This window comes from Dama dama, chromosome 20, assembly GCF_033118175.1.
Source record: "Dama dama isolate Ldn47 chromosome 20, ASM3311817v1, whole genome shotgun sequence".
NCBI classification, from domain to species: Eukaryota; Metazoa; Chordata; class Mammalia; order Artiodactyla; family Cervidae; genus Dama; species Dama dama.
Genome location: NC_083700.1, coordinates 33,167,252 through 33,189,221, shown reverse-complemented (window position 1 = coordinate 33,189,221; position 21,970 = coordinate 33,167,252). Strand labels below are relative to the sequence as shown.

The 21,970-nt window shown below is 36.5% G+C and overlaps 1 protein-coding gene across 4 annotated transcripts; it reads right to left on the bottom strand.

Annotated features, from left to right (window-relative positions):
* Positions 1 to 2,111: 2,111 nt before the first annotated feature.
* LRIF1 (ligand dependent nuclear receptor interacting factor 1) lies at positions 2,112 to 21,277 on the bottom strand. 4 transcript variants are annotated; one of them, XM_061121187.1, is made up of 4 exons: positions 20,795 to 21,277; positions 7,047 to 8,548; positions 5,605 to 5,877; positions 2,112 to 4,700 (listed from the first exon to the last, which is right to left on the bottom strand). In XM_061121187.1, exons 2-4 carry the CDS (start codon positions 8,541 to 8,543, stop codon positions 4,260 to 4,262), a joined length of 2,211 nt encoding a protein of 736 aa, XP_060977170.1. In that variant the 5' UTR covers positions 8,544 to 8,548; positions 20,795 to 21,277; the 3' UTR covers positions 2,112 to 4,259. The 4 variants fall into 4 exon arrangements, with proteins under 4 accessions (XP_060977170.1, XP_060977168.1, XP_060977169.1 ...); XM_061121185.1 differs by having other exon boundaries at positions 7,047 to 8,556; positions 20,795 to 21,276; XM_061121186.1 differs by having other exon boundaries at positions 2,112 to 4,697; positions 7,047 to 8,556; positions 20,795 to 21,272.
* Positions 21,278 to 21,970: the final 693 nt, after the last annotated feature.

Genomic DNA, 21,970 nt, shown 5'->3' with positions numbered 1-21,970 from the left:
TTCTTGCCTGGAAAATTCCATGGACAGAGGAGCTTGGCAGATCCACTCCACAAGGTCACAAAGAGGTGGACATGACTGAGCATGCACACATTTATATTTTTAGCAAAATTACTTGGCTATGGTGCTAAGTAAAGGTTGTAGGAGGACACTGGTGGAAGCAGGGACACGGTTGTTTCAATAATCCAAATGACAGATGATGCAAGGTTGTCACCATACAGGTGGTAAACAATGGTCAGATTCCATGTAAATGAAGACAATTTCCTAACAGTCTAGGGTAAGAGAAAAAGAAAAATCAAGGTGTACTCCAAGATCGACTTTGGTGTATGTAGACCCTCAGTCATGTCCGACTCTTTGCGATCCCATAGACTACAGCCCTCCAGGGACATCAGTCCATGGGATTCTCCAGGCAAGAATACTGGAGTGGGTTGCCATGCCCTCCTCCAGGGGATCTTCCCAACTCAGGGGTCAAACCCAGATCTCTGCATTGCAGGTGGATTCTTTACTATCTGAGCCACCAAGGAAGCTCAAGAACACTGGAGTGGGTAGCCTATCCCTTCTCTAGAGAAGCTTAGAGTATAAGAAAAGAAAACTCAAGGTGTACTCCAAGAGTGTACACTTGAATTAGTGGAAGCCTGGATTTGTCATTAACTGAGATAGAAATCTTAGTTGAGGAAAATTGTGGGTGTGGATTAGAACTTCGGTTTGGTCTATGTTAATTTTGAGATGCCCACTGGACTTCTAAACAGAAATATCAAGAAGGTGGTTGGATACACAATGTTGAAGTTCAGAGAAAAGTTCCTGTATATAGATGGTATTTCAATTCATGAGAACTAGATGAGACTATCATAAGTGAATATAGGTGTAAAATCAAAGACACACCAGGACTGAGCTGTATGTAACTTCAACTTTAAGAGATCATGGAGGAGGGAAAAAATAATGAGACTAAGAAGGAGCAACCAATAAGGTAGTAGGAAATCAAGAATATGTCTTGGTAGCAAGAGTGAAGAACAAATTTCAGTGTTGTTGTTCAGTCACTCAGTTGTGCCCGACTGGATGGAGAAATGAGAAATTGACTAGAAACAGGAACATGGAAACTCTTTGGAGCAACAGAAACACATCTTGCTTGGTATAGGTGTGTGTATCAGTTCAGTTGCTCAGTTGTGTCTCTTTGTGACCCCATGGACTGCAGCACTCCAGGCTTCCCTGTCCATCACCAACTCCCAGAGCTTGCTCAAACTCACGTCTAGCGAGTTGGTGATGCCATCTAACCATCTCATCCTCTGTCGTCCCCTTCTCCCACCTTCAATCTTTCCCAGCATCAGGGTCTTTTCAAATGAGTCAGTTCTTTGCATCAGGTGGCCAAAAGTATTGGAGCTTCAGCTTGAGCACCAGTCCTTCCAAATTATATTCAGGACTGATTTCCTTTAGTATGGACTGGTTTGATCTCCATGCAGTCCAAGGGACTCTCAAGAGTCTTCTCCAACACCACAGTTCAAAAGCATCAATTCTTTTGTGCTCAGCTTTCTTTACCGTCCAGCTCTCACACCATACATGGTTACTGGAAAAACCATAGCTTTGACTAGACGGACCTTTGTGGGCAAAGTAATGTCTCTGCTTTTTAATATGCTGTCTAGGTTGGTCATAGCTTTTCTTCCAAGGAGCAAGATTCTTTTAATTTCATGGCTGCAGTCACCATCTGCAGTGATTTTGGGGCCCAAGAAAATAGTATCAAATTTCAATGACAGACTTAAAAAAACTGTCAAATGCTGCTGGCAGGTCAAGTGAGATAAAGACTAAGCATTGACCATTAGATTTAGCAATATGATAATTTGAAGACCTTGAGAAAAATAGCTTTAATGGAGTGATAAAGATAAAACCCTAATTTGAGTGAATTTTAGAATGAAAAATAAGAGTTTGAGACCATCAGTATACATAAATTTTGAGAATTTTGCTCTGAAGAATTCAAGCTACATTTCCATATTATGGAATTTATTATCAGAAGAAATGAGTGCTCGATAATTCCGTAAGCAGCAAAACCTTAATAATAAAAGCAGAAAACATCAAAAGGAGGAGGTAAAGTAAGAAAATGAAATGAAAATGGATGCAATATGTCTATTAGGATGATTTTAGATGATTTTATTTAACAAATACTGATACATTGCTGTCAGGCACTATCCAAGGATTTATAAATACAATTCATTCAAGAAGCTTCTGATTCTCAAAATTCATTTGAGACTACCCTTTTCCCAATCTTTAATTGTGCTAAGACATGAGCCCACAATTTCACCTTCTTCTCTGTTTATACTGTTTCCCTAAGTGAAGTTATTCAGACATATGGCTTCAAAAGGTATTTATTTACTGATAGCCTTTAATTATGTATCCCCAAGCTCCAATATTTAATATTTTAGCTTGATAGGAAAGTGAATTTTTAATATTTTAGGTTGTTGTATTTGCAGTTTTCCCACAATGGACATGTACTGCTTCTCTTTTTAAAGCTTAATTTTTTTTTCAAAGGAGGTAATTAATTCATGAACTAATCTCCCCACAGACAGATAAATTAAGAAGACTGAGAACTAACCACTGGATCTAGCAACATGGTAGTCACTGGCATCCTTAACAAAATAGGATGAAGGGGGAGAAAAATCTGCCGGGAATAATCTGGCAGCTCCTCAAAGTTAGGGTATGGCCCAGCAATTACACTCCTAGGTATATACTCAAGAGACTTGAAAACATTATGTCCATACAAAAACATATACCCAAACATTCAGAAAAACACAACAATATAACATCCTAGTAGCCAAAGTATACACAACCCAAATGTCCATAAACGAATGGATAAACAAAGTATGGTATATTCATACAATGGAATATTAGCAATTTAAAAAATTAAGTATGAATACATGTGACAGCACAGACGAACCTTGAAAATACTAAACTAACTCAAAGAAATTAGTCACAAAGGAAAATATACTGAATGGTTCATTCCATGCATATGACTGTCTAAACTACGCAAATTTAGAGAGACAGAAAGTGTACTGGTAGGTTGCCAAGGGATGGGGAAAGAAGGGTCTAGGGAGTGACTGCTAATGAGTATGAAGTTTTCTAGGTGATAATGAAAATTATCTAAAATTAGGTCATGTTGAAGGTCACACAACTCTGTGAACAACAACTGTACACTTCAAAAGCGTGAAACTTACAATATGCAAATTACCTTAATAAAGTTGTTACCAAAAAAAAGGGGGGGGAGGGCAGGAGAATCTAGTTGATACTCAGTTTGCATTTGTTTTATTCCCTCTCAGTCTTTTCTGACTTTCTGTTTTCTATTTTGTTGCCAATGTCCAGGTTTTATTTGACCTTACTTCCAGGAATTTATCATTTCTTAAAAATAACCTTTTCCTCCTTCCCCTTAATCCCTATCTCTACGCCACTCTCCAACTCTCCAAATCAAAGATAACCAGAGATAAAAATGTCTGGCTCTATTAAGAAAAGCTACACTTTACAATTTTAAAAAGTATTAAATGTGGCCATGTTCAGATTTACTTTTCCTACAGTCTTAGTCATATATTTACATATTTCAAAAAAGGGAAGCATTTGCCTAGAGATTAACATACCACTTTAAGCAAACAATACATTATACAGCCTGAATTCTAAAACCCATTTTGTGTCATAAGAAACTACTTTGTAAAAGTTACAAAACAAACATCCCTCATTCTTGAGAAATGTTTGAATTTTTTAATAATGCTGCTATAATACATTTTCTTTCATAAAATTTAAGAAAAACTTACAACAATGGTGAGTAGAGGTATTGTCATTTTACGGGTAAAGAGACATATAAAGATACAAGCTCATTGGTAAAGTTAAGCTTTGAGCTGATTTCCTATCTTGGATTATATAATTTTAAAAGTACCCAATAATCAACTATTGCTGGAATAACATCTGAGCAATTTAGCTAAACATACAAACAATAACAAATATTCAAACTTCAGGAATTCTAGTTTAAGTAATAGAAAAATAGAAAATTTTTCCTTCCAAAAAAAGGTATCTATAGACAAGGATTCAGATATCACATGAGTTATTCATAAAAGTCAAATGTGAGTTAACGTTTTCTGTATTTCTTACATAAAATTTTATAATCAGCTGATGAAAAGACAATTTTCACATTCAAAAACACTTTCAGAATGCACCTATAACTAACTTAATGCAAAAGTATATGAAAAAACACAGCTATTTCATTGATGCCTTTAAGAACAGCCATTTTACTATTTTTGATGCATCTTCTTACGCATTTCTTCAAGAGCTGCTTCTTTCTCTCTCAGCACTTGCTTAAGTCTTCTTATCTTTTCATCTCTAATGGTTTCTTCTAACTCTGGTGGTGTCATCAGGAAAATATCTTCAGTATAATTTTTATTAAAGGAATGGCTTTGCTCAGAAGCTGTACTTGAGCTCAATGTGCCTTTTTCTTGGTTTCCGTGAGTATAATGCTCTACCTCAGTTCTCTTTTCTTCTCTGGTTTTGTTGCAGCTTGTGAGGATGTTATGGTTTGACACATCTGAAGTTGGTAAAATACTGTTAATGAGCTGGGAACTGGTGACATTAGCTCCTCCATTTATAGTTGTGTTATTAACACTATTGGTTCTTCTCTTCTTTGGACGATCCATCTTCTTAGTGGTTTTTGCTTTTCTTTTCTTATCAATACCCTGCTGCAATTTGGGTAAGATTTCAAAAGAAAAACAAAATATTATTGCTGAATATATACTGTGCTCTTGAATTTAAAAATGTTTCCAGTTACAAATATTTAGCCATTAAATTCAACTCAACAAAACTACTGAGAACAACTACAGGAAGAAAGTAATGTTTGCCACTCTATGGTATCAAAGCGAATGGCAATGTCCCAATGATATTCACTGAGAATAAATTGCCTAATTCACATTTTCCTGCTTAAATCAACTATTAGAAGCTATACTGATCTACTACAAAAGCATAACAATCATTTGTGAAGAGCCTAAGAAATAGATTTAACATATTTAACATTTTTTTTCATCTGCACAGTAGGCACGTATAAAAGATTATCACTGGGAAAGGTTGACTGGTTTCTGATCTGAAGTTCAGGATATTAAACAATAAGGAAACATTTATAAGTAGAATGACAGTAGGCAAAGCTACAGGGATTTTTTTTGTTCATCATTATTGTATAGATTTCTCTTAAGGCTTATATTAAAAGCCATACTGTAGTGAATATCTACATGCTTATATTTTCCCTACATTTCTGTCATTTATTTTTCTTTTTAAATTTTTTTGGCCACACTGTGCAGCCTGAGGGATCTTAGTTCCCTGACTAGGGATTGGGTCCTTGACAGTGAGAATGTGGAGTCCTAACAACTGGACTGCCAGGGAATTCCCTAAACAACATTTTAATTAACTGGGGATATCTTTTTACCTTTTTACCTTTATTTTCTTATATGTTTTGGTATAATACATATAGACGCAAATTTGGTAAGAACTATCATTCATATTAATACATAAGACTAAAAAATAAAAATCAAGAAAATTAATACATTCATGTATCTTTGGAGTACCTACAAAGGACACTTTAAAATCTATTACCTGTTTTCTCCCTTCCTCCTTCACTATAAACTCTGCCTCTTTGTAAGTTTCATTCTTCACCAAAGGGCTAAAGGAATCAAAACCTTCTCCAGAGCCCAACTGCTGAGGAATCCGAGTAAGGCACACTCTCAAATCTTTAGTGATACCACATATCTTTTTAAGTTCAGCATCACTCTTCAGATATGACGCCTTATTGCTTCTTCGTTGAGAACTGTTCTTGTCATTTCTTTCTTGAGTAACTTTTTCTAGTGTTGATGCCATCTCATTCTGGATCTGGAAATAGGAAAAGAAAACACACAAACAATACTGCCAATTACTTAAGCTATTTTATCACACTAGCAACTAAGTAATTACCTCATCTTACTTAAAATGCCATGCTTTAAAGTCCTAAATGGTTGGATTGCATTACTCTTACCTTACCACCCACACTTGAAAAGCTGCACTTTACTGGGCAAAATCAAAATACTCCCCAACAATTTTACTTTCTTGCACTAGGAAAGTAACAGGTAGTCAATTCTCAAACAAATGAAATGAGAATACAGACTAATAACAAGTTGAAAATAATCTACATGACATTATGTTGGAAACTGTCATTTTCTGAAAAACCCTTATACCTTTAATCAATCTTGTACTTAATCAGAATTTACCTCATTATATCCCTGGAGTTCAATGAATTCTGTACAAAAGGGGAAAATACTGACATTATTAAGTAGACCTCTAAGTACAAATATTTAGAGGTCACACATACACATATCTTAAGTAGAACAGAAATAATTATGTGGATATGTTGGGTAACTGAATGAGGAGTCAGAAAGAAGGGCTAGAAAAAGGAAAGGGAAATTTGTATATTAAAAAAAACACAATCAAGATGTTGATAAAACTTTTTCCACATATGAATGAAAGGTGTTAATTAGTCAAGTCCTACCCCTTCCACCATCTACCTAAAAAACTGCCAGATAGCTCCCTACCACAAAACAAACAAACAAATCCCAGCTCTCCTCTAGGCGTAACATTAATCTCTTCATATACTAAAAGTAAGCTCTTAAATATATGTATGTACATGTACTTATGTGTACAAATATAAGCATGCATATATATTTACACACACAATTTTACGAAGCTGTGAATTCACATTATCCTTCTCCAACTCTTCTAAATCTTGTTGCTCTGTGATTTGTTTGTTTAATTTTGCTTTTAACATTTGGCATGCCAAATGATTCAAGAGAAAAATACTGTTTGGGCTCTATTACACTTCTCAAACATTTCCCTCAAATGAAAGCTTTGGCTTAAGCATTCATGTGTGTATGGTATGTGTATGATGAAAAGGAGGATGGGAGAGGAGGGAAAAAGAGGTATCATAGATAACTAACTTTAAGAATCAAGAAAGAAAAATTTTCTATATACGTAAGATTAAAAAGAACACCCTGACATGGGAAAATTACCTTTGGTTCTTGGTCTCTGAAAACACACTGTTGTGAAGTAACAGTTGTTGCATCAACAGAGGAACTTATTTTCTCTATGCTCTGGATGATATTTCCTTTCCTGGGGGCATTTTGTCCTGTACTAAATCCATCTGGTAAGACTGGCTTTGAGAATAAAGTCTTACTCTGCTTTAAGTAGTTAATAGATTGGTTCATACTATGTGGGTCTGGGGCAGAAAGAGATGGTTTCTCCACTTTCTTATTCTTCTCTGCCCTTAAATTGGCCATGGAAGCAAGCTGAGTATTTGAAACTGATTTTGTCTCCATCTGGGAAGATTTACTTTTAGCCAAAACAATATTTACAACCTCTCTGGATATTTCTGTGACTGGACTTGAACTCACTATCTGTGATGCATCTTTTCTTGGTGGAATATCAGAAGAAACTGAATTCTGTTTGTCAATTAGTGATGGCAAAACATCTGTCCCCTTTTTAGCCAAGAGATAGACTTTCCCATTAAACATAACCAAAGCATTATCTTTAATAGGCATACTTTTGGATTGTGTCCCACTAGGACTGATGGTACTCAATGGTGGCATATTTACAGTATTATCTCCCAAATTTTTTCTATCTACAAAAGTTTTTAAAATCTTTGAAGCCACATTATTTGAAGATTTAACAGGAACAAGAGATGGAGTGCAAGGCTGTAGATTTTCTTGAAAAATCCATTTCACTGGAGCAGCTTGAGAATGCTGACCACCTTTTAACTGTGTCTCTTTAGCAACATTCATTGGAATCTGTGTGGTGTTTAGAATCATTGGCTTTGCTATTTCTGTAACAGGTTTTGGGTAAATGTTTTGAAAGTTCTTGGTAACTACATTTTTCACTGTATTTACAGGAGATACATAAATAACAGTAGGTATTTGGGAGGGCTCAACTGTTCCTGAGGTACTTGTGGTGGCAGTTGCAAGTATCTTTTGCTGAACTGAAGGAGGCAATGATGACGCTGGTACAGATTTCACTTCAGCATGGGCTGGAATCTGTAAATGATGCCCAGAAGGCAAAACCGGAGACTTCACAGTCATTGGGAGACTCTGGGTATTTACTAAAATGTAAGATGAATCATTTTGTGTTGAAGAGGGAGAAACAGCAAATGTTTGCATGGTGAGTCCATCAATTTTCACACCATGACTCTGAACTTTAGAAACTGATGAGGTAAAATTTTCAGTTCCCACAGAAGTAACTCTAACTTTTTCTGCTGTATCTACTGTTCTTGTAAGAAAATAGTTTGAAGAACTGGCTGGCTGAAAAATGGGCAATTGAACTGATGCACTTGTGGAAGAGCTGGAAATCTGAGTCTGAAAAGTAACTTGAACTGGACTTCCTGTATTCCCTTTCAAAGCATCAGACATGACTGAAGATTGAACTAGTGGCATAAGATTTCCAGAGGAATTAGGAATTGGAAGTAATTGCAGAAGATTTTTTCCATCCGAGCCAATCGTCTGAACTACTTGGTACATGCAGCCTGAAACACTTAAAAAAAGATTGAGTAAATAAATACAACATACTATATGGTATATACATTTTATTTAAAAACAAGTATTTGTAAATATTATTTTTAAAAAGTAAAAATTTATAAAATATAAGTATGTAATTTGACACTTTGAGTTTTCAAAGTGAAATACTGCAAAAGAAAGATTTTGAAGTAGAAGAGATAATTAAAGATATGGCAAGCTTTGATTTAGATCTTCTCATATGATTAGGCAATGCATATGAGATATTAGCATTTATTCCTAAAACTAAAAGTAGACTTTTCTAAGGTTTTATCTTGTATAAAATTTCACCTATTAGAATATGCTCCTCTTAAACCACATATTCTCCCTTCTTCTTTTCCTTAAATTCTTTCCTCTAGTCCTTCTTCTTTACTATTACTGACCATGATTCTCATTTTACCCCCATTTATGTCATTCTATTTCCCTTTCTCTTTTCTTTCCCTAGCTAATCTGTTCTGTGTTATTCTCACTGACAATGACAAGTTCTATTGTCAGCTATTCTTTTGCTCAATGCATCTCTTAAGACACCACCTTCATACGTCACGTGTCTGGAGACTGAACTGAGTTACTCACGTAGAAAGCAGATTCTTCTTTGATTTCAGTATGTTTGACATTTAGTACTAAATAGCTCTTGGTATGGCAATTAGTCATATTAGTTTCAACTGTCAATCTATATTTTAATAGCAACACCATTTCAGCTGAATGGCTTTCAATGAATATGGAATATGAACAACATCATTCACAGTAAGCTATCAAATACACTGGAAGTCAGTATTTCTTTTTAACAGCCTATTTTGATCCTGATAGTTATTAGCCATTACTTAGCACAGGTTGTCTGATTTAAAAAAAAAAAAAAAATCAATACATAACAGTATCAGATTGTATAATCATTAGTTAAATGCAGACACCTAAAGCTATATACCTAAAACCAACCTCCAGCTCTTGGAAAATACTAAACCCTTAGTATGGGAATCAGGGTCATCACACATGCTGATTAGTTATTAATTAAGTTATTCTTCATCCACCCATGTAACTTAAGTCTCAACATAAATGATATTTCCAAGAAGATACATCCTTTGGCCACTTTTAACTATCCTTGCTCCTCCTTCATAATTAACAACATTACATTTGTTAACTTTCTTCATGGTATATATATCACAAGTTTTTACCATATCTTAATTTTTTTTCCATCAGTTTATGTACTGTCTCTCACGCTAAATTCTAGCAATATGGGTACAGAGTCCATGTCCTATACAGTTAACATGGCCTTATATGACTAAGATCAGATGAAAAAAAAATTAAGAATGAAAAATAATGAAATAATAATTAGAATTCTCAGCAGTGTAAACGTATGTTTTACTGCCTAAAGGCGTTTTTTAAGCCTCAGGTATTAATACAAATCAAAGTAAAAAGAATTCATTTGAATCAGTTCTAATGAGATGGATGAAACTGGAGCCCATTATACAGAGTGAAGTAAGCCAGAAAGATAAAGAACATTACAGCATACTAACACATATATATGGAATTTAGAAAGATGGTAATGATAACCCTATATGCAAAACAGAAAAAGAGACACAGATGTACAGAACAGACTTTTGGACTCTGTGGGAGAAGGCGAGGGTGGGATGTTTCGAGAGAACAGCATCGAAACATGTATATTATCTATAGTGAAACAGATCACCAGCCCAGGTTGGATGCATGAGACAAGTGCTCAGGCCTGGTGCACTGGGAAGACCCAGAGCAATCGGGTGGAGAGGGCAGTGGGAGGGGGGATCAGGATGGGGAATACATGTAACTCCATGGCTGATTCATGTCAATGTATGACAAAACCCACTTCAATACTGTAAAGTAATTAGCCTCCAACTAATAAAAATAAATGAAAAAAAAAAGTAAATAATTCTATGCAGTACACAAGCTAAGAATGCTTTTTTAAAATGTTTTTTTTAAAAAAAAACACAAATATTTTGTCATATGTAAAAATTATGAATTTCACTCACTATCCATGAATAAAGTTTTATTAGTAGAGAGTCACCCCTACTTTTTATGTACTGTACATGGCTGCTCTCATGCTGCAACAAGAGTTCAGTAGTTGCACCAGAGATTATATGGCCTGCTGCTGCTGCTAAGAGTCATTTCAGTCGTGGTCGACTCTGTGCGACCCCATAGACGGCAGCCCACCAGGCTCCTCCGTCCGTGGGATTTTCCAGGCAAGAGTACTGGAGTGGGTTGCCATTGCCTTCTCTGATTATATGGCCTATATAGCCTAAATATTTACTATCTAGCCCTTTACAGAAAATGTTTGCTAGCTTCCAATGTAGTTCAACCCACAATCCCTAAAAGAACTTAAACTGTTGGGTACATGAACATGTAAATAGCCAATTATCATTGAGATGATGATCTATTTGGATGACAACAAACATGCTGACTCCTTTCTTAAAACATTTTCTTCCCAAGGTTTCCTAGATACCGTATTCTTCTATCTTTGTAGTGGTTACTCAGTCTTTGCCAACTCCATCCTTGAATCAGCCTTAAAATGTTGGAATTCAACAAAGTTTAAAGTGAACTCTTCCTACTCAATAAGCTTTGCCCCAGATGATTTATTTTATATACATGACTTAAATTACCATCTATATATCAACAATTCAAATATTTATATCTTAGCTCTTTTGAGTCAGGCTTGTATGTCCAACTTCCCTCTTCACATTTCCATTCAGAATCTCAAATGCAACTAAAACTAAACACAGTCTTTCCCAGTGTTCTTCCTTCAATAAATGGTATCCCAACTATCTTAGATGCCCAAATCTAAACAAGTAATTCCAGCTTTCTAACCATATGTATCCAACCTATCTCAAAATCCTGTTGATACTATTTCCTAAATTTCTCTTGATCTATTCAACTGTTTCCAAATCAATTGTTCCCACTCCAGTCTATCTCTGGCTTGGTCTGTTACGGTAGCTTAACAACCAATCTTTTCTTCAGTCTATCATCTTCTCTTCAAATTACTTAGCACTCTTAAAGCTGGCTGGCCCTTCCCTACTTAAAATGTTCCATCAGCTTCCCAGGTTCTCTGAGTGGTAAAAAAGAAACCAAGAGATTCTGATGCAATTGAAGACAAAGGAAGAGAGAATTTCAAGCAAACTGGGTAATTCCACTGAAAGTTTCTGAGAGACCAAAGAGAAGGCAGATTAAAAATGTATACAGGAATTAATGACATGAGGATCACTGATGGCATTAAAGGGCAGTTTTGTGTGGAAAGAAGTTGGTAGGAGTGAATATGAAGAAAGGGGAAAACTGGCAAGTAGCTGGAAACTAAATGGGGTCAAAGAGGAGATTTTTTTTTTTTTTAATGTTAGGTGAACTAGAGCAGCAGTCCCCTATCTTTTTCGCACCAGGGACTGGTTTCATGAAGACAATTTTTCCATGAACCGGAGTGGGGGGATGGTTTCAGGATGATTCAATTACATTACATTTATCATGCACTTTATTTCTATTATTATTACATTAGTTACTACATCAGCTCTACCTCAGATCATCAGGCATTAGATCCAGAAATTGAGGATCCCTGAACTTGAGCATAAGTATTCATGTGAGTCACCAAAAGGAAGAGACTGGAAATAAAGGAGCAAGAGGGGTAATTATAATGTAAAGTTTGAAAAGGAGGTAGGAAATTGAGACCACAAGTCAGGTGAAGAGACCTAGAGAAGTGTCTCTCTTCATTGGAAGAGAGGTTAGGTACATTTGGAGGTTAAGTTTAAAGCTTTGGCATTACAAGGTTGAGGTAATTCTGATCTAGTGACTTTTATTTGCACTGTGAAATAAGGACATAACACCATTTGCTAAGAAGAGCAAAAATAGGGAGAAATTTCAAGAAATCAGAAAGATGCAAAAACAGTCTTTCAGCAAGAATAAACTGACTTTAGAAAATATCAGTCATCAGACAGTGTTAATGGCCCAGGGAGGTAGGTAACGATCATTAATTTATAGTGATACCAACTGTGCTGGTGAGTCTCCTTGTTTTACCAGGTATAGCCAAAAAGAAAGTGTTATCACTAAGTTCATCCAAGGTTGCAGTGACTTCAGAAGTGTATAACAAAAATCAAAGAGGAGCAAATGATTTTAGGGTATTGAAAACTTTTTTCAAATAATGAAATGCAGAATCTATACTAGATGGGATGAAAATGAGAACATAAAAGGCTAACATTTAGGGAAAAAGGGGCTTCCCTGGTGGCTCAGACAGTAAAGAATCTGCCTACAATGCAAGGGAGCCGGGTTTGATCCCTGGGTTGAGAAGACCTAGAGAAGGCAATGGATACCCACTCCAGTATTCTTGCCTGGAGAATTCCACAGACAGAGGAGCCTGGCAGGCTACAGTCCACGAGGTTGCAAAGAGTCAGACATCACTGAGTGACTAACATTTTCCCTTTTTCACTTTCATAGGGAGAAAATAAAGGGAATGGACTGAAGGGCCAGATAAAAAAAGTCAGCATGGGAGCACTTAAAACAACTAAGCTAAAATACAGGAACTGGTGTTTGGAAAGCAGGATGCCTAAAACCAAGAATTTTGTAAATGCAGCAATTTCATCTGATAACAACAACTACAGAGGTGGATTGATGGTGACAGAATGGAGAAAACATTGAAGAAAAAAGATCTTTGTTTTGAAAGACCAGGTGACAAAAGAGATCACCCACATAGATGCTGAAGTCATTTGGATTAGAGAGATGATTAGGAGGTGGGTGCTTAAATTCAGTGACAGGAAGTTGGTACATGGTGTTAATGAACCACAATTAAGACCATCGACCAACTTTCTGTTGCTGATATGCTAGAAAGTTGACTTGAAGCTCACTGTCTTCAATCTATTTTTCCCCATATTCTACTACACCTTATTTCCAAAGATTACCAAGTATGTCCTCACAGTTAAATCTGGCTTACTCTGTCTTCATTTCCTAGGTGCTCTCTGCTGAAGCTAACATTGGTAGCTAATTATCTCCCTATCTTGAACCTCTTCCAAACACGGTTTCCATTGTGTGCAGTATTTCTTTTGTCTTTCTTACTGTTCCACTTCTTATTAATTTTCTTCATTTTAAGCATCCAACTATGGCTACTCCTGATAGTACAGTTCTTGACTATTTTTCTTTCAAGACATTCCTTTGTAAATCAACCATACTTCAATTTTAAAAAACTATTTTTAAAGGCATTCTTGCATAAAGACTGCATCAAGGTAAACAGTTCAAAGCTTCATCTATTAGCTTCAATTATCTCCTTTGCAATAATGACTCTATTTATTATTTATCTCTATTTATTCATTCCGATTCTTTAATATTTATCTCAATTCTATATTTGTAATGTCTGACCAAATATTTTCACTTTTAAAACCATTACTTGAGTTAAAATTACTCTGTATTGAAAACTAATACTCTTTCTTACCATCCAGTCATGTGTCAGCATTTTCCAAGTCATTTAGGTCTTACAGTATCTAGCCATCTCTATCTTCACCACCCCCCTTATTCACCTTTAATTCACTCAGAGTACCTTGTATTGATACCTTCAAAGGATAAACATACAATAAATGTATACCGAATGAATCACCAAGTCTATATTCTTCCCCCCTTTTTTACAGCTCTTTGTCACATTCTCTTTGTCTTCACCACTTCTACTTCCTAGATCAGACCTGTATCACCTTGTGTCCTGTCCTCATTATCTCATTCCTATATTTTTTGGCTCTGACTTTTAAACTAGATTTCTTGACTGCAGCCATTATTATGATGTATCTCTGGCAGACTAAATCATTGTTTCCATCCTATTACCTTCTTGCTCAAAGTTTCAATAATTCATCACTGCCAATTCAGTCTGAGGTTAAAATCATCTACAACCTAGTCCCAACCAATCTCCTATAACATCTCAACATAAAATCTCTGGTCTTATCATAAAGGTCTTTACTATTCTGGACTGTCCCATGTACAATATTTACTCTAACTATTCTTTCAAGTTTTTTTTTTTCTTCTCTAACAATATAAAACAGTTATAAATTGAGGACCAATCCATTTTCTCCATGAAATATCTCCTAGACACTCAAGCTCACATTAATTTCTCCCAACCTGGAATCCCTAAAGCACTCTTGTTGTTGCCATTAATGCCACGCATTATATAATGCTTTCTGTATTGTCTTTAATCTATTAGTTAATTTTTTAAAATGAGTAAGCTATTGTTTTCTTCAGTAAGGCTGAGACTCCTTATGGTCAGAGACTATATCATTTACTTTCTAACTGTTCTTCCAATACCAAGCACAGAAGGCCCTAACAAAATTATATAAAAAATAACGCAACTCTTTGAAATATTTCAAACACATTAAAATGCCTCAATATCTGTATTGTTTAGTTAATGTATTTCATCTGTCAGTAATATCTGGCTAACAGATTAGAAGTTTCAACAGAACAGAATCCATGGTTTTATAATTATTTGCATAGTGGATAACATAGGTTGGACTTCCCTGGTGGCTCTGATGGTATGGAATCTGCCTGCAATGTAGAAGACCTGGGTTTCATCCCTGTGTCAGGAAGACCTGCTGGAGAAGGAAATGGCAACCCATTCCAGTATTCTTGCCTGGAGAATTCCATGGACAGAGGAGCCTGGCAGGCTACAGTCCAAGGGGTCCCTAAGAGTGGGACATGACTGAGCAACTAACACGTAGTCTTTTAAGGACTTCCCAGATGGCACTAGTGGTAAAGAACTTGCCTGCCAATGCAGGAGACGTAAGAGTTGCGGGTTCAGTCCCTGGGTCAGGAAGATCCCCTAGAGGAGGAAATGGCAACCCACTCCAGTATTTTTGCCTGGTGGATCCCATGGACAGAAAAATCTGGCCAACTACAGCCCACAGGGTCACAAAGAGTCAGATACCACTGAAGCGACTTAGCACACACGTAAACATATTTTAATCAGCACAGTAGTTAAGCAAATCACACTGGCTCCCAATAGGTCATTCACATACTTCATTATATGACCCCTGTATTCATTTTATAAAAAAACATTTTTCTTTTTAAAAATCTGATCCAGTTTTTTTCCTCTTTTCCACTTCCCCTCGAAAAAGGGATGGAAAATACAGTCTCTTTTATGTCAGTATATCAGTAGAGATTCATATGATCCGCCAGAGACCTATTCATATCTATGTTCTCTATACCTAATAGAGCAATTGGCACACTGTTAACAGTATTAGCTAATTTGAATCCTACAAGCTGTAATTTTTTTAAAAACCCATGATTTCCTAGTAATAAATGGAATGAGTTCCAAAGATTAAACAGAAATGCAGAATGCTAAGGAAAGAAGTAATAAACCAGGATGAAATTCATACTTCTTCCATCACTACACATTTTTTTCAGATACAGAAGAGACCTTCCATTTAAGATACTAAAGATTATATTCTTCTAGCTAAGGTTAGAACTAAAACTAGAGCCAGATTTTGCATCCCATGCTCCGGTTAGGTCACTTAAACAAAGAATAATCAACATGCTAATTACTTTAAATCAATTAGGATTTGAACTGAGAAATTACATTGGAAAGTTATACAGTTTAAGACTTTAAAAAAGGACAGAGAAATGCATTAGGAAGATTACTGGCTTCTAATCCTAGCTCTCCCAATTATTAATTGACTTTGGTAAACTTACTTAATTTCTTTGAATCTCTCTTTATTTGTAAGTTTTGCTATAACTGGTTGGGATGTTGATAAGCTCCCAATACATGCTAGACATCATCTTCCATTAAAATACTATAATTGCTGTCCAAGATCAAGAAAATGAATCAGGTAGTCTTCTGAAAATGTGAGAACTTTAATAAAAGATATTCAATAAACTTATTATATAACTTTTTTTTCATTTATTTTTATTAGTTGGAGGCTAATTACTTTACAATATTGTAGTGGTTTTTGCCATACATTGACATGAATCAGCCATGGATTTGACATTTTTGACTTTTTGTTTTGAATGAAGCATTTACAGATTTGATATGGAATCATAAAAATTTTGCAGGTTAGGACTTCTCTGATGGTACAGTGGATAGGAGTCCTCCTGACAATGCAGGGGATGCAGGTTTGATCCCCCGTCTGGGAAGATTCCCCACATCACAAATAGCTAAAGCCCATGTGCCACAACTACTGAGTCCACACTCTCGAGCCCGTGAGCCACATCTAACAGCCCATGTGGTGTAACTACTGAAAATGATGTGCCTAGAGCCTGTGCTCAGCAACAGGAGAAGTCAGCTCAATGGGAAGCCTCTACACCATGACCAAGAGTAGCCCCTGATCACTGCAACTAGAGAAAGCCTGTGCTCAGCAACAAAGACCCAGTGCAACCAAAAATAAATTATTTTAAAAAATTTTTGTAGGTTAATAAACATTTTGTAGATAATTTCACAAAATTTTCAGCTGCTAAGAGATTTTTTCCAACTTACTCTCTATGATTATTATGATAATCTCTATAATTATTATTACTCTATTATGCACATACATAACATATACAAGTACATAATGTAATAATATATATGACAATATATTTCACATGACATCATATGCATAACAGATGTTGCTATAAATAGTTGTCATTAACTCTAATCCTAAGAAACAGTTCAACAAGGTAGGTACTGCCATTCCCATTTTATAGTTAAGAAAATGGAAGTTTAGTAATATTAAAGAACTTATTCAGAAGGACATGCTTTCTTGGGCAATCCCATTCACTTTCCTGTATTTACTTTAGCATAACCTCAATATAACATGGTCCTCAAAACTCATGCGTAAACTGAGATATTAATGAGAAATAGATTTCATTTAACCGGTATGTGTCTGTCTCTCATATACACACACACACTCAAATCACATAAACAAAGATAATAACACACTGTACAAAACTATATGCACATCAAACTGACAATGAAACATTTTATAACCAAACCAAGTCTCCTGCTGAGGACACCCATTTAGCTCCCTATTTAAGAACAAAGGCTCAAAGGCGGATAGAAGCCAACTGCCAATCACATGGCATCCTAATTCCTATTATTGTGGGATATATTGTCACAGGCTTTTACTATAATTCTTCTAAGCTGATGACTCACAAGTCTCTTTGTGAACTCTGACTCTCAAATTTCCAGCTTTGATTCTACCTGAATTTCAGATTCAAATATCTCACTGATCGCTTTCTTGGTGTATTCCTCATCTCAATTAATTTGCCAATATCTGCCCAGAAAACTGGCATCATAATTGACCCACTTTTCTTCATACCAATTCACTGACAAGATCTGCCCATTTGCCTTTCTGTATTTCTTTGAATCCAACCCTTGCTCTACATTCTAGCACAGGCTTTCAGAATCTCTGAAAGGACAACTTAAATAGAATCTTTATTCACCTGACTTGGCACCTCAAATCCACAGTCATCAGTTACCTAAAATTGACACGTGACTGTAACAGTTCTTTTCTTAAAATCCTCAGAAGGGTCTCCAATGGAGAAAAGTCTAATCTCTTTAGCAAATCCTTATGAGCTATCTATTTATCCTACTTGTAGTATAGACTCAAACAATAAATACCAATTACTAGTAATACCTTTTTTTTCCTTTTTAAATTAATTTCCTCTGCCTGCGTATGGCCTTCATTCATCTTTTAACTGGACAGCTAATACTTAATATTCCCCAACCTGGCCACTCCAGAAACCTTTCCCACAATTTCCTTTCTCTATGCCCTCACAGGATCATCCTGTGCATATTTTTTATTAACAAGTGTATTATGTTATATTTCCCCCATATGTTACTATTTTTCATGGGCATGGTCCATGGCCTATTCTTTAATCAGTCTCTCCATTTAGTACAGTCTGTCACACAGTAGGCACTCAGTAAACAGCTTTTAACCAAATGTTTTAACTATACTAAGTGATGAACTAGAATATGAACTTAGGTCTCTGTTAACTATCTTCTTTCTCTAACTCTACCGAGGTCTTTGTACCTCAGCTGTACCATTCTGACTCTCGCTTTGCTCTTTACATATAAAGTCCAAATCTAAATAAACTTAATGCCTACTATCACAGATATCTTCCAGATTTCTCCTTTGTACTATAAGATTAAATTTTGGTTTTACATCTTATACCCTGATGAATTTAAGAGACACTTTTAAAGCAATCAACATTCTGTATTACATTACTGAAAGCTTTTACAGCAGGAAAAAGGTAACTCAAGATAAATCCAAGTATTCACAGAAAATAAGAAAATCATATAATAATTTTAAGCTTATAAAAAATGATTTTGTACAATAAAAATATTATTTGATATGTAAGACCATGAAGCTTCCAAAAAACTATAGAGCTGACATTAATCCACCTATTTACAAAAGTATCTTTGGATGTCCTGCAGATTGTTAATTATAAAACAACAGAATCAAATATGCAATCAGTAACCAAAATAAATGTCAAAGAGTTTCAGAAAGGCATCTGGCAAATGTCCTCAATATGTGATTTAAAATCTCAAGGACTTGAAGAAAAATGCATTCAAAGATGATAAAAATTATGCATAAACCAATGAGTTAGCAAACTCCAAATAATTGATAAATGTAGAAAACATAATTCAATTTGCAATGTTTTTAAATATAGACAAAAGTAGAAACAGGAAAATAAAGTACACAATAAACAAAAAGTAAGGTTCTTACTCTAATTTCTGATATTTAAAAAGAATAAAACCCTGAAACAAATTGTATTAAACTAGGGTAAATCAAACGTTATCAAATATGCAGGTATTAAAACAAGATAGAAGAAATCAGCAACCATTAAAGATTAGTTCCATTTTTGCATATCCATACAAGGCACTATCTCTGCCTTTCCCCTTAACTTCCACCAAAAATAAGCCAACAAAAAACATACATGCACAAAAGATGGCTCTCGTTATGATTTGAAATACAATGGTTCTTTCTTGGCAGTTTTCAATGCAGTTTTAGCTAACCACTTTTGATGATCATTTCGTTTTAGATTATTACGCATGCTTTTTTAAAGTGTTTATCACAATTAGGTTTCATATCTACGCATAACTACCTACTTCCTGGGCTAAAATTTTTACAGAAGTAAAATTGTATCCTTAAAATTATAATAATAGCTAACATTTAAACAATGCTTTTCTATGTTTACTGCACTAAGTATTTTAGTATATTCATTCTTTTAATCCTTAAAATACCTCTGGGTGTTCTTACTTACAGACTGGAAACCAAGTCCCTTTGGCCTCACAAATAGTAACTAGCAAAGCAAGGATTAAACCTAGTGACACTGGTTTTCTTCAAACATAAATGCTCTTCCATGATTTTTACATCTCCATTTCTACGGTTTCTTCTTCTCATTTTCTTCTACATTTTTTTCTCACCACTTATTATATACTCACAAACCACGGAGAGTTTAACTTAAAATATTTTACCTTAGCTTACAATTTTGTTCGTTTTGCTTCATCTTGAATGTTTTTTTAAAAAAATGAGTTAGTGATACACTATTGTCTAAATTTACAAATAAGTGTCTAAGAAATACAGGAATCCCCCTCTCACAAATGTAGTTCCTCTACATGTACATCCAATTCGAGATGGCATTCTCATTACACCTGCTTCAAATACGCTGTTCCAAAGGCTTTTACATGATAATTCCTCTATTTTCATTTTTCTGTATCTTCAAATAAAGCTATCATTTGAAAAAAAATTTTTTTAATTGATTCCCTTATTTTAAAACAACTTTTCAGTTTCTATATTCTTATCAATCACGAGAAAAGAAAAAAAAAGCCTTTCCTTCTCACAAACTCTTACATTACAGCTATTTTCCCTGACGGTCCAGCGCCACCTGTGCTGCACTTGCTAATCCGCTCTGATTGCTGCGTGTTTCTCTGCGAATGCGCGAGAATCTTCCAGAAGATTTTGGTCATAGAGGCGCGCCGGCCATGTTGATTTTTCTGTCCCATGGAGATCTACTCTGTCAGCCTATGAAATTCAGACGCTGGAGTCCTGCGGCGCCAGGGCAGAGGCTGACTGCGTCAGACTCTGAAGGGGGACGTGCTCTAAGGGATCTAAGCGCCAAACTGCCGCGCACTTTCCCTGGAGTGCTCACCCAGAGGGATCAAAGGCGTCTGAATTGCAGAACGTCAGGAAACGACGGCCGACTCGACATCCTGCTCAGAGACGGGAGAGGGGCCGCCGGGTCGAGGGAGATTCGAAACCGGTACTTACCAATGCGAGGCGTTGCCTGTCTTTTCCTCTGTAGGTTTCAAGAAGACCCTTTGTAGGTTATTGGACATTTTATAGGGTTGGGAGGGGCCAGTACATCCAGGAAAGGGGGTAGTGTCGGGGCCGAGGTCCTCCAAGGGACGAGAACGAGAGCGAGAGCGAGAACGAGAATGTTGGGCTGGAGTTGTCCCGGAGCAATTCAGAGGGGTTTGAAGCTGAAAGGAGAAGGATGGCAGGCTCTCGAAAGGGTGTATCCTCACGCTTCGGAGGGAGGCGGCGCAGCCACCAAAAACCGGAAGAATAGAAGAGACTGACGGGGCGGGTCCGTCCCTAGCCTCTCAGAGAAGGGTCTCGAGTCACCACCCATTCAGCGCCTGGGACTTCGCTCCAGAGCCGCCCGGAATCAACGCTGGAGGCGTGGCCTTAATGGCGCCGCCCCTATGGGTCCCGGGTCAGCCGTGAAGACCGAGCCAGCAGGGCTCGGCCGACCCCGCCCACCAAAGCCGCCAGCTAGCGAAGCTCAGCCTGCCAGCTTCCGGTATCGTCACATCCGGTCGCCAAGATGACTGGCTCGCTAGCACCTCGCCCTTGTACTGTGATCCAATCAAAGGTGATGTTTGCCATCTCTTCTTCCGGATCAAGTAACGAATCGCAGAAAAAAATTCTCCAGATGCCTACGCAAAATAAAATGTTTCCGGGGCAATCGCAAATTTCCTCCCTTTGTATTTGCCGCTGGTCTAAATTTTCTTTTCCGTCCGTGCTTTAAAAGACATTGGAGGGCTGTTTCGGAGTCATATGCACTCCTGGAGTGAGAAAATTTTAAGACACCTGCCTGTGGCAAGCGCCTGTTTTATTGCTACTTCCTGAGGGTTTCTCGGGTTTTATTCTCTTACTTAAAGCTTTGCCTCGAGAGTTAACCTACGGTCTCCCTCCACTCCGTAATACTCGCTGGAAATAACACTGTCATGTAGTTTTTTAATTCCCTAAAAGCTTTATTTCTTGTATTGACTTACTTTTTGGCATCTTTATCTGACTTTCCAGAGAAATACTTGGCAGACATCTCTTGATTACTGTTGTTAAGTCTCTTATCTGAGAAACGGGTTGAGTCTTTGGCTTCAGCTAGGACTAGGAGGAAGTTGTGGGAGGAATGGTTTAAAAGATCTAGTTTTATCAGCTACC

Bases quoted from the DNA above. Each gene is read 5' to 3' on its own strand.
- LRIF1 (XM_061121185.1), bottom strand. From the start codon at position 20,862: ATGTCCAATAACCTACAAAGGGTCTTCTTGAAACCTACAGAGGAAAAG. The intron at 8,557-20,794 runs GTAAGTACCGGT...TCTTTTTTTAAG, and splicing joins ACAGGCAACGCCTCGCATTG to TGTTTCAGGCTGCATGTACC. The intron at 5,878-7,046 runs GTAATTTTCCCA...TCCTATTTCCAG, and splicing joins TCAGAGACCAAGAACCAAAG to ATCCAGAATGAGATGGCATC.